Below are 12944 nucleotides of genomic sequence, written 5' to 3'. Positions count from 1 at the left end.
GTGACTGAAAAAAGTTTTTGAAGGCATTAATGTCGGACGCCATGATCCGAAGCCAAACTCCCAAATTGCATTACCTCAGAGTCCAACCCTCCAACCATCTTAAAAGGGCCCCGCGGATAAAACATTAAAGCCTCACAGTCTCCATCTCCCCTGCCATGCCTGGCTACTCGCGGAGGAACAGGGGCTACCTGCCTCCGGCCGCCTCTCTGCCCGCTCCGCAGTCTCGTGTAATGACAGCTATTGATCGCTAAGATTAATACGCTAGCGAGGATCAGGCTAATGAGGCCGTCTGCGTACTTCCAGAGCTGACATTTGAATTGCGAGCGCTCTACCCACTATGTCTCTGTCTCCTGGATACAGCAGAGGAGCGGGGAGGAGGGGGGAGGAGCGGGGAGGAGCGGGGAGGAGGGGGGAGGAGGGGGGGGATTAAAAAACCTCCACCTGATTCTGTCAGATTAGAGGAGGAGAAAAAAACAAAGCCCTTAAACAATAATGAGCAGTCTCGTCTCGATAATCAGTTCTGAGCTTTTTAAGGGAAGTCAAAACAAAAGCCAAGCATGACACAAACAACCCCGAAAAACGCCATCCATCCGAGACAAAAGCGTGACCATGGAATCAAATTACGTGGGGAGAAATGTCTTCTTCCCACGACCCCAGACCTATGCGACTCCTGTGGGTTATTTGCTCTGTGCTAATGGAACGTGATGAATGGATGGGTGGGCGGATGGATAGATGGATGGATTGCGGTAGGCTGAGATGGATGAATGAAAATCAGGGCCCCCGAGGTGCCACACACACACCTTCCTTGCCTGATCATTGTCTTCGATTTGACCAAGGTCTCGGCCACTGGCCTGAGCGATGCGCTTCCCCGACACCAGGTTCCCCACCATCACAGAGGCAGGTCCGATCTCTGCAGAAAACACACACACACACACACGCACGCACACACAGACACACACACGCGCACACACATACGCACACGCACGTACACACACACAGAGATAAACAACCATTCATAACTTTAATGACATGCACACACAGGCCATGTGCAAATGTGTACTAACACCATTTACCAATAAACTCACACAGCAGCAAACACAAAGTCACTCGCACAAATGCAGACATCCACCCCACTCACAAACATCCAAACCACACAGGTCCACTGCATATTTGGACAGCAAGTGGAATAGACTGAGGTTTGGCAGGGGCTGTGTGAGGTTTTAGTTTGGTGTTTATAGTTCGGGAAAATGGAGCATAATTAAATTAAATGTGCACAAGTGGCTCAGAAAAACCTGTTATATCTTAATGCTCATGCCACTTAGTGCCACCCACTTATAACCGACGTGTCGGTTTTTCAACAAAATCACACGAGACAGCTCCACAATGCAATGTGTGTCTCAATGCACTTCAATGACTATGGATTTGAAGTTCCCCAGACTGGCTATAAATACTGTGGCCTCATAAGAGCCGTAAACTAAACTGCACACAAAACACTCACAACACAATGAAAAATAAAATATAAGCAAAGGTCAACGACTCTGAGGGACACAATCAAATATACTTACAGGTTCCCAAAACCACACACACACAAACCGTCAGACATAAATGTACACACACATTCATCCGCTCACAAAAAGTCACATCTAGCTACACATGCACAAATACGACCACACACGATCACATACCGTAATTTCCCAACAGCTAATACATTGATTTTGCAAAATTTCTTCATTTATGAGGTTAATTAATATGGTTATTAATATGGTAATAATATGGTTTTCTTTCTTTTAACTTGCATAAAACACTGTCCTGCGGCTTATACACAATGCGGCTAATACACGGTAATTACTGTACTTACATAGGGTAAAAAGCACATCACACAGCACATACCTGGCTGTTTTTGCCGAGGCTTGGGGAGGTTGGTGACGCAGGTGTGGGGGCACATGAGCACATTGCAGGGGTGCAGCGAGCCCTCCAGAAAGAGCTGCTTGGTCTCCGACAGGTGGATGCCCCCCAGCGGCGTCTTGGGCAGCGTGTTGGCTGGCACCAGGGCCAGGCAGAACACCCCCACGCCATGGATGCTGTCTATGGCCTGCAGAAGAGGACAACCAACCACAGAGAGAGAGAGAGAGAGAGAGAGAGAGAGAGGGAACGAGAGAGAGAGAGAAAGAGAAGGCAACAAAAAGCAAGGGAACAGAGGAGAAAGATGAAGAAAGTGGAATAATGAGAGCGGTACACAGAGGAGCGTTTAGACTATAAACTTTAGAGAGCGCAGGGGGCTAGGTGTAGGCAGTGACCTTTAGAGCAAACATTGCATGCAGCACTTTCTGAGCGGTGGGGTGAGCGGTACAATCACATTTACAAGATTAATGACCTACAACTCCACAGCTAAGTCAAACCATATGGAGCGGGGAGAAAACACCAGATCCTGTGCTTTCCTGGCGTGGCGGTTTATTTTTAAATTCCTGCTTTGACTCCGGAAAAAAAAAAATGCTGATCCCAAAACCCTGAGCAGGTCACCCATAGCCTGTCTACTAATTGAATCTGCAAAGGGGAATTTACTCAGTGCTGAGTGTTGCGCCTGTCTAACAGAGAAGAGAGGGATAGAGAGAGAGAGAGCGAGAGAGAGAAGAGATAGAAAAAACAGGCAGTGATAAATAGGGAGGGGGGCTGTGGATGCCAAGAGAGGGGCCATCTCTGTAAATATAAATAGCAACTAGGCTCAACCAGGGATGCTGAGATGGTGCTGGTAGTGGTGGTGGTGTGTGTGTGTGTGTGTGTGTGTGTGTGTGTGTGTGTGTGTGTGTGTGTGTGTGTGTGTGTGTGTGTGTGAATGTACCTGCAGCACGCGGCTCATCCACTGAAAGCTGTCCTCCTCTGTGGAATCTGGCCTCTGCTCAGCCACCACCACAATCCTCTCATCGTGCAGCACGGTCACCGAAAACACCGCTATCCTGTGGGCACACGGACAGAGAGAGAGAGAAAGAGAGGAGGAGAGGGAACGAGGGATACAGAGAGAACATAGATATAAAAGAAAGAGTCAGAAAAAAGACAAAACAAAATATGTCTTAACCTCTACCTAACCTGCATACTAGCCTATTCTTGCTTTTCACACCTTTTTATTCTTGCGTCGCACTCCCTTTTAGACAGTATCCATTCATGCGTGGTGGACGTACTACATTTCCCATAATTACCTCCTCATTCAAAGCCAGGGTGTGCACTGTCTGACTGTGCCAAGGGAACGGGCTGCGCTTGAACTCTTTTGACCAGTCCACCCATGCTGCGTCAGGCCAGCATGTTAATTATCTAATGATCACCCAGACAGTTAGTGCTTGCTGTAGCATCTGGACTAGGACTGTGGCTAGCTAATGACTTAGTCAATAATACTGTACCTCATGGGACCGATGGCCTGGGCTAGAGGGTAAAAAGGGCTGCATTCACATTATGAACACACTAGAGGTGAAATTCCTGTGCATGAAACAGCTTTAGCCTTTCAGATAATGATAAATAATGGATATGATATAGCATGAAGGCTTGCTCCTGAAAACTAATTTAAAAAACGAATTAAGCTTTTGCTAATGCAACCTTTGTGCTGCTACACTATTAACCTCTGAGCCTCAGTGTGCTAAAGCATCCTTTCACTGTTTTTAAATAGATTTGTGTATCAATTGTGAGCTGCAGTTACAGTTAAATAAGGCTGACCCCAGGTGACCCCTTTGTGTCTGCTCCATTACCTGCCCCTGTAGACAAACTTCATGGGCTCCACCGCCAGCGCCGTGGCAACGATGTCATCGGCATTGTGCCGGCGTCCGCTCACCACCATCAGGCCGTCCATCTTGCCAGCGATGAAAACCAGGCCGCCAGGCCCCACGAAGCCCAGCAGGCCAGTGCGGGTGAAGGGGTACTCACTGACGGGGGCGCCCGCGCCACTCATGGGGAACACCTTGAGAGGAGGAGGAAGAGGAGGAGTCGTGAGGAGAGGAAGGCCATGGATCTGTGTAGGTTAAGACCTTATCATCATCTTGCCCACTTAGTGGTGTTTGATCTGTATATATGATACATATTTCTATAAATACATTAATTTCTATACGTTTCATCTTATTTCTATTTTTTATCTATTTGGTAAGTAGCTACAGCTAAGTAAAAACAGAAACGCTTGTTTTGAAACCAATGGTATGGTCTTAAAAATCATGCTAGATTAATTTTAGCAATCTAATGTCAGGCTCTAAGAAAGTAACATTTTCTGGCTGAGCCGCATGGGAAGGCCTGTGACACTGTGAACTCTGGGGGACCACTTAAACTTGATATAGCGTGCGTTTGTGTTTGTGTATGCCTGTGTGTGTGTGTGTGTGTGCGAGGCAGGCAATTGGACATAAACATGCCCGCACCTCAAACGTGTTCTTCGTCATGCCAGAGAGGCCGTAGTAGGAGGTTCCCGTGGCGATGGAGCACACGCAAATCTCCCCGATCTCGTCCGTTCGACACAGCTGAGGAACTCCCTCGGGCTTCACCACACACATCATAGCTGCAACACAGTCACACACGTCACTATCAGTAAGCTGTTACTTGTACACACACACATTAATGCTTGCACACACATGAATAAGTAAACGCACATAGAGCATTATATAAACATCTATGCATTCATACACTTTTCTCTTTTTAGAAGAGCAGTGAATTTTCTCTGAAAGGAATGGCCTGTTTCATGGGTGGGAGTGTTGAGTACATGACTGAACACAGCTTCCACCGAAGGGTGTGTACGATTTGTACGACTGTATGACTGCATCTCCCAAAGTGTGGTTGCGCCAGGCTATTTGTGTGTGCGTGTGTGTGTTTGTTTGTATGTACATGTGAGGTTTTTCTATTTCAGTGTCTGTATTTAGTACTGAGGGCAGAGTGGGTAGTGTATGGCATGTTGGTGCATGTGTATGTGCTTGTTCTGAACCTGCACCTGTTCATGTGTCTGAGTGTGTTTTAAAGTAGGAGTTTTAGCATGGCTGTGTATGTAAACAGTGGCCTGACCTCCTGGCATCACAGTGCCCACGTCCTGGACGGTGAGGACGGACAGTCGCTCCTCGGAGTCCACGCGGATCACGCCGTGACTGAGCCCGTTCATGGACAGGACCCCTCGGCCCGGGGGCTGGCTGCTGTCGTCCGTGGGCCTGCCAGACCAGAAAGACAGAAAAGACAGAAATTGATCGGAACCAGTCACTCAAGAAATAAGCACTACAGGCAGCCTCCAGGCAACTTCACAGACGTTCCAACCACATCAACAAACCACGTCAACACATGTTGAACTCTGCGAGCTTAGGCATATATGTGTGTGTGTGTGTGTGCGCGCGCGCGCGCGTGTGTGTGTGTGTGTGTGTGTGTGTGTATGTGTGTGTGTGTGCGTGTGCGTGTGTGTGCATGTGCGTGCCTGGGTGTGGGCGTATGTCTGTTTTTGTGTCTGTGTGTCACAACCTGGTGTGCATTAAGTTCAGCGTAAAAGAGAGTGAGAGCGAAAAGTTTGAGAGAGGCATCGAGAACGGGGCAAGAGAGAGATAAAAGGCACAACAAGCTGAACTGAGCGCATTACAAAATCAGCACTGCTTTCCAAACAATTTAATACAACTTAGGTTTCCAGTGTGAACTCATGAGTGTGAGCCAGTGGAGGGACCATAAACCGCCTATTTGCTACATTCTCATATATAAAGTGAAATGATGTCATCGCTGATGACAGAAACAGCATTAGGCCGCTTTTATTGTTGGCAAAGCATTCTGGGTCTCGGTTCTCCTGTTCCGTGCCACGAGGGCCTCCATATTGGCAGGCACGTCGAGAGACAGAGCATCTTTTAATTAATTTTTTGGGTCCAGTTTAGTTTGTGTACACAAATACATAAAAGGCGGTGACGTCTCACAAGAGTAGAGCAAAAAGAAAAAAGAAATGAAGGGGGAAGAAAAGGGAAAAAAGAAAAGAGAAAAGTATGGGACTTATAAAAGACTGGCCAGGGAGAGCGAGACAGGACTAATCCAGTGGAATGAAAACCAGACGCCACACTCCACGCACATGCGTTTGATATGGTCACACTGAAGATACGTCAGGCCCATGGAGACGTGTAATTATAGAACCAGCATAAGAAAATATTATTTTCTTGTAAAGGCTTTCTGGGGGCTAAAAAAGAGTGGATACATGGTGCTCTGTTAAGCGCTAACCTTTTGAGTGATATTTCATTTTTTTAGTTCTTCTGTTGAGCTTTTTTATCTCCGAGCCGCTGTCCGCCTACCTGTGTCTGATAAATATCGAACGCCTAAAAACAGCTCTATCGAGATGACACATCTGTGAGGGAGGGAGAACAGAGCGATCACTCACAAAGACGTGTTTGGAGAGAAGGGCCAAGCCAGGAGAGCTAGAGGGTCAATTTAGTATTTTTATTCCATTCAGGAGGCAGGAGATGGAGTTCATTAGGGAGTCTGTTCATTACAACCAAGAAAATGAGAGACCTGAGTGTCCATAACTAACTGGAGTCATTTGATGAGAAGACTCAATTCATAACTAATTTATTTGTGTGTGTGTGTATGTGTGTGTATGTATGTATGTGTGTGTGTGTGTGTGTGTGTGTGTGTGTCTGCCCACAGTGGTCTCTGAGTCGTGTATTCATGGAAAATGTGTAAAGCGACTGAACATGTGTGATTGTGTGTGTGTGTGTGTGTGTGTTGACTGTCAGGACCCACCTCCTGATGGCTACGGTCAGGGCCTCCGGGGAGCTGGCACAGGGGCAGATGACCTCCGGCCGTAGGCCTTTGCTCTGGAAGACGTTGAGGAATGCATCACAGGACGAGATGGACCCTGCCAGAGAGAACACAGACAAGTCAGAGAGGGAGAGATGCTGAATAAATCTACTACCGAGACCGGGAGAATGTATAGACCCTTTCAACAGTAAAAACAAAAACAATGCTTGAACGTTCTATTTGGTGGGGGAGGAGTGTAGGGGTAGGGAAACAGTGCATCTTTTGTCACTGCGGCCTCTGGGACTTTCTTTGGGGGAGCTCCCCTTCTCTCTGTAGCACGGCCTTGAGAAGGAAAACAACATGCGCTGCATTCAATTGGCATGGAAATGTGGAATTGCCGTCCCTGTGCATGTATGCAGGGTTAAACATGGCCACTGATGCATGTGCGCGGTTACATGAGCTGCCCATGCTACGCGTCCCCGCAGCGTGACAGCCAGAGCACAGCGCCCTGACCACCAAGGTCAGCGGTTCAACATCGCCTCCGAGCATAACATTAGAGAACACACACACACACACACACACACACACACACACACACACACACACACACACACACACACACACACACACACACACACACACACACACACACACACACACACACACACACACACACACACACACACACACACACACACACACACACACACACACACACACACACACACAGCCATAGAGTCGAATACATAAAAGCTATTACACGGTTCAGTATACAAGGCAATGGCCATACCACAGGCTCCATGGCTGGCTAACATAGGTGTCCACTGGGACTGGGTTTAACTGGGAATGAGTGGGATGGTTTGCATCACATGGGTAACTACAGGAGCTGCCCTAAAAAGACATGTGCTGTTCCTATCTAAAGGAGCCACACATCCTACGCACACACAAAACAGCAGGACACCTTTGTCCTTCAGTCCTGCGGGAACGGTTAACTCAGTGTGTTTCTGTGTGTGTGTGTGTGTGTGTGTGTGTGTGTGTGTACGTGTGTGTGTGTGTGTACGTGTGTGTGTGTTAGTGTGTGCGTAGGGGGGGTACAAGGTTTGATCTCCTTCTGCAGGCACAATGCAAAATGGCCTCTGAGCGTCATCGATCCTGACTCATCACCTCCCCTCAGGCGTTCTCCCACTGGCCCCCAGCTCGGGTTATATATAGCATGCGAGTGTGTGCATGTGACCACACAACACACACACACACACAACGTATACACGCCACGGAGCATACACATGGCTCATGCATAATGCCCAGCCATGAGAGCTCTCTGGTTGGCTGCAGGAATGTGAACAGCTGTTGGGAATACGGCCTGCGTTTCTTGTCAGAGAAATGCATAGAGAGAGAAAGAGAGACCGAGAGAGAGAAAGACAGGGAGAGATAGGAAAAGACAAGGTGGGGGAGAAGGATCAAGGGAGGGGGTGAGGAGGAGAGAGGGAGTGGGAGAAGCAGAGGCATAGAGAGAGAGAGAGAGAGAGGAGAGGAAGCGGGGAAACAGGATAGGGATGCTGATGCTGATGCTGATGCTGCTGCAGAGAAAAAAACACCCCAGCAGCAGAATCAGAGAGCTAGAATAGAGGGGATTAGGACAAAGCTAGCGGAGCAGGGGAATGGAGACAGCAATGGAGAGAGAGATAGAGAGAGAGATAGAGAGGGAGAGAAGGAGGTAGGGAGACAATCGACAGAGGTTGGGAATGATCAGACAGAATAAAACAGACATCTTCTGCATTCCTCTCCTCTTCTACAGTACCCTCTCTTTACTTGTAGTCCACTTTAAACCACCATTACCATTAGCCAATAGCCCGGTCATTTCCCCATTTCTGCAATGCAGCTGTGCTTACTCACTCTGCTCTGTAAATAGGCACAATGAGGAAAGTGAGGTGAAGTGTGAATGACAGGATTGGAGTACCACAACACAGAGGAGGACACAGAGTGAGATCGCAAGCAAGACCAAAAGAGAAGGAAAAGGAATAAAAGAGAAAGAGAGAGAGAGGGAGAGAGAGAGAGAGAGGGACCAAATGAAAGAGATGCTTACATGGGTTGGAACCATCAGCTACCACCAGCATCCGTAGAGAGGTCAGGTTGATGTCTCTCTGGTCCCGATGGGCCACCAGGGCCCAGTGCATATCCCTGGACTTCACACACGCCACTTTAGCTACACATATAAACACATACACACACACACACACACACACACACACACACACACACACACACACACACACATTTACTCAAGAGACAAAGGGCTTTTCCAGGCTTTAGGCAACACTTTTATTAGAAAGATGCAAAATGTAGCTATTCTATTTCAGAAGATGAGGCCATTATATGAGGGGTGTTTTTAATATACATATATCATTTGAGGATCAGAATATACACTCCATCACTGATAAGATTTTATACTAATAGTTGTTAAGTGATTGATTTGAACTGACGACCTGATTGACTTATTGATTGATTGATTGATTGATTGATTGATTGATTTTTTGATTGACTGATTGATTTGACTAGTTGGTATGTTGGTGAATTGTGTGTCAGACCTTTGTATTGGCACACTTTCTGGATCCAGGAGAGAGGGTTGACCTTCATCAGGGAGTAGGGGATGCTGATCACATGCATCATATTCATGACACTCTGTGGGACAAACACACATACATTACGCAAAATGTTCAATATTCTCTCCCATCTCACCCCTCTATGAGATCATATGAGGACAGTGAGCAGAAACGTACTGTGAGAATGCCGTGCCACAGTCCTACGTCCTTCTTGAAGTCTAATACATTCACTATGGTCTCCGCTGGAACACAAAGGAACATAAACGTTAGTATCTAGCGCCCACATTACATCTGTTGGCTTATTTCTATGATATGATATGGACTGAAAGCATTTGGACACATACTCTAGATATGGACTGAAATCATTTGGACACATACTCTAGTATGAGGATAGTTGTGTATTTGGTGTGCGTGTATGTGTGTGTAAGTGTCCTACCTTCCGTGTATCCACAGGACTGTGTGAGGGCTTGGCAGTGTGTGAGCATGGCGATCCTCATCACCGTCACACCCAGAACACTCCCGTCCTTACAGGTCTTATACTGTCAATCACAACACACAATAAGACACAGTTTCACTCCATAGTCCCACAAGCAACAAACTTCACTCACAACTTACAGTCATTTTCTGTGTATTAGCTGCACCACATATAAACTGCATGACTGTGTTGTATGCAAATTGAAAAAACAAAAATCATGTATTAACCGCACCCAGGTATTAACCACGAATGAAAGAATGAAAAAATGAAATGCATTTCACATGCATCGTCCCCCCCACGTATTAAACTCATAGCTTATTTATCAAAATCAATATACCTCGGTTAATAGGCAGGAAATTAGGGTAATCTACAACAATTTTACAGGATCACTGAGACCATGTCTTCAAGAACTCTGATATGCCTCATGTCTTTTTCACTACGGCTGTCAATCGCAAGTGTACTAAGTGAGCACACATATCCTTGCTGTTCATGACGGTGCATCAGAATCCCCGTGTGTCAGATGCTTCTGCTAAGAGTAAACTCGCGTCTGCATGGCACTCTCCATTTACACTCCATCGGTAATGGACGGCCAAGGGGGTGGGCCACGCACACGAGGATCAATGCACAGAAAATGTACACGACGCACCGCGGACCCAAAATATATATATATCTCTAAGCACTGGTCAGCATCAGTCTCACAATTAACCACATGCTAATCATTCCCCAGTTCCATTACCTACACAAGCCTCCCCCTAATGGAAGCTATAGTATGCATGCCTGCGCCGATGCTGATAGCAACTATTGATTTCTAGCCATTCTCTGGAGCTCTGCAATGTAAGACTATCCCTGACATGAAGAATCGTAATAGAATTAGGTGGGAAGAGAGCGTATAGAGAGAGTGGTTGCTCGTGGACTGTGACGCGCTTGTCGGTAAGTCCTGGCTCGACTACCATACTGTGAGCGAGAGGAAGAGGAAAAAATGTGAACGTGGAGAGGGGGGGAAAAAAAGAAGGTTGTGACTCTTCCCGAAACTGCCACCCTGATTCTGTCTGCTTGTCTGCTGTCAGCGAATGAAAAACAGCGCTAGTTATTCCCTCCTCTGCCCGAGCGCCCGCTCCTATCCACGATCCGCTTCATTAGGCTCGCCGCCACACGGTGGCTGTGTACCTCGATGTAGGCCGTGTCGTTGTTGGCGTCCTTGATGTGGGGGAACCAGTCTCGCGGGGGCTTGGACAGGTGTTTGGACTCGGTGACAAACCACAGCAGCTTCGGCCATCCTGTGTGAGAGCAGTGGGGGGGATGGGGGAGAGAAAAAGAGGACACAGATGCGCTGTGAGCACAAACAAACACACACCAGCACCATTATGAAGCCAACCACCCACCCAGCCAACCAGGCAGAGCCTGAGACCCAGAGCCAGGCGGCCAGACACCGCGAAACCCCCCCAGCCATCCCTCCATCAGAGCATCAGGCCCCCCCTCCTCATCAGCACTGATGATGGGCATCTCGGTGATGTGATTACGTGGGCGGCGTAAGTGGGCACTGGCTACCATTAGTGGTGGGGAGCAGAGGAGGAGAGGATGGGTAGAGCATCGCACCCCCCCCCCCCCCCCCCCACATACACTGAGGAAAAACAAACTGCTCTCGGTCAGTTCTTTATCACGGCTGCTACAACAACTGTATTATAAAGCCATTACTGCCCGCAGCCAGGTCCACCCCACACACACTATTTATATTCCCACATCAGTGGACCCGAGATGGGGAGGGCAGAGGGGAAAAGAACGCCGACTGTCTTTGTCTGAGAATCTAGCTCACATCACATCACACACACACACACACACACACACGCATACACCACGCAGGTCTATTCAACATACCTTTCATTCTCTGCCACGTAGCCACCCACACACACTCATACACACACACACACACACACATTCGCTTCGCTACATATACTCACACACAAACAAACATTCTCAGCTGCATACTGTACCCACTCACTGCCTAAATAAACATAGCAGAGAATCCAGTATCACTCTCTCTCTCTCTCTCTCTCTCTCTCTCTCTCTCTCTCTCACACACACACACACACACACACACGCACAAAATCACACTTTCAGTCTGTAAACCTATACACACAAAAGTGACCTATGCACTATGTTCCACACACATTTACGTATCAATCACATTTATTGCCATCTTGTTATTGTTTGTCTTGGCGAAGCTGACCTTTGAACTGTGGGATTTCCCCGGTGGGGCCCTTGGGGAGGCCTTTATGGCAGGCATCGCTGGTCAGTGCCACCGTGACCCCACAGCTCCCCAACAGGAAGCCAATCTGCTGACTCCCCGCATCCTACACAGCAGCAGGGAGAGAGAGAGACAGAGAAAGAGAGAGAGAGAGAGAGAGGGAGGGAGAGAAGAGTGAGGGAGAAGGAAAGAGATCCAACAGAGAGTCAGACAGTGAGAGAAAGAGAAAGAGGTAGGTCAGATACATAGAAAGAGAGAGAAGAATGGTGAGAAAGGAGAAAGTTTTCAGAACAGAGCAATTCATTTTTGACATGGCTGTAGCATCTACGCATCACAGAATGCACTCTGGCAGGACAGGGAGGTGTTTTTGAATGTGTTTGAAATTAGCACAGTTACCCTTATGTTTCCATAACTGTGACTCAATGATTTTTTTCCTTCTTCTCTTTTCTTTTCCTTCACGGCCTCTACATAATACAGGCACTTTAAGACTGTTTTATTTTCCCCCTTCAGATATTTGCCCTCTGCTGTAATTGTCTGACTCACTCTCCCGCGACAAGTGTCCTCTTACGAAAAAAAAAGGCAAAAATGAAAGAAATACAGCTGCTTTTCGACTGGATGGTGGACAAAAATGTTTTATTGGTTTCCGAATCAAGCGCCGTTCAAGAGCAGAGGAAGCCAGCGAGTGTTCTGCCAGTTTTGAAGGAAGGTTCTTTCCTGGAATTTTTGGATTGAAAAAAAAAAAAGGTGAGGGACGAAGCCAAAAAAAAAAAGCTTGACTTCCTTGCTTCCCAACTCAAAGCACACACAAGCATTCCAGCAGGACAAATGCTGATGCCTACTGCCCAACCACAGGCTGACAGGCCAGACGTGACATTACACGAAGACTCCTACGCCAACATAGAGCCTAGAACCC

General features: G+C 47.5%; 1 protein-coding gene across 9 annotated transcripts in view; it reads right to left on the bottom strand.

The window, feature by feature from the left end:
• Window positions 1–12944, bottom strand: part of dip2ca (disco-interacting protein 2 homolog Ca) — an 89332-nt gene that overhangs the window by 16402 nt on the left and 59986 nt on the right. For 5 of the 9 annotated variants that reach the window (XM_076290566.1, XM_076290568.1, XM_076290572.1 and 2 more), the window contains 13 exons: window positions 12014–12137; window positions 10954–11063; window positions 9748–9850; window positions 9489–9553; window positions 9297–9390; window positions 8795–8914; window positions 6715–6829; window positions 5023–5162; window positions 4389–4525; window positions 3735–3943; window positions 2840–2954; window positions 1891–2092; window positions 801–910 (listed from right to left, as the gene is read on the bottom strand). In XM_076290566.1, coding sequence (XP_076146681.1) covers window positions 801–910; window positions 1891–2092; window positions 2840–2954; window positions 3735–3943; window positions 4389–4525; window positions 5023–5162; window positions 6715–6829; window positions 8795–8914; window positions 9297–9390; window positions 9489–9553; window positions 9748–9850; window positions 10954–11063; window positions 12014–12137 — 1644 coding nt within the window. The remainder of the gene's footprint in view (window positions 1–800; window positions 911–1890; window positions 2093–2839; window positions 2955–3734; window positions 3944–4388; window positions 4526–5022; window positions 5163–6714; window positions 6830–8794; window positions 8915–9296; window positions 9391–9488; window positions 9554–9747; window positions 9851–10953; window positions 11064–12013; window positions 12138–12944) is intronic. The other 4 variants (XM_076290567.1, XM_076290571.1, XM_076290573.1 and 1 more) reach the window with 1 other exon arrangement.

This window comes from Alosa pseudoharengus, unplaced genomic scaffold (genome assembly GCF_046254945.1).
Source record: "Alosa pseudoharengus isolate Yale_2024_CS ecotype anadromous, Long Island Sound unplaced genomic scaffold, YU_APseudo_1.1 YU_APseudo_1.1_scf_18, whole genome shotgun sequence".
Taxonomy (NCBI): Eukaryota; Metazoa; Chordata; class Actinopteri; order Clupeiformes; family Clupeidae; genus Alosa; species Alosa pseudoharengus.
The sequence above is the reverse complement of the archived record's forward strand: the minus strand, read 5'-3'. Positions and strand labels throughout refer to the sequence as shown.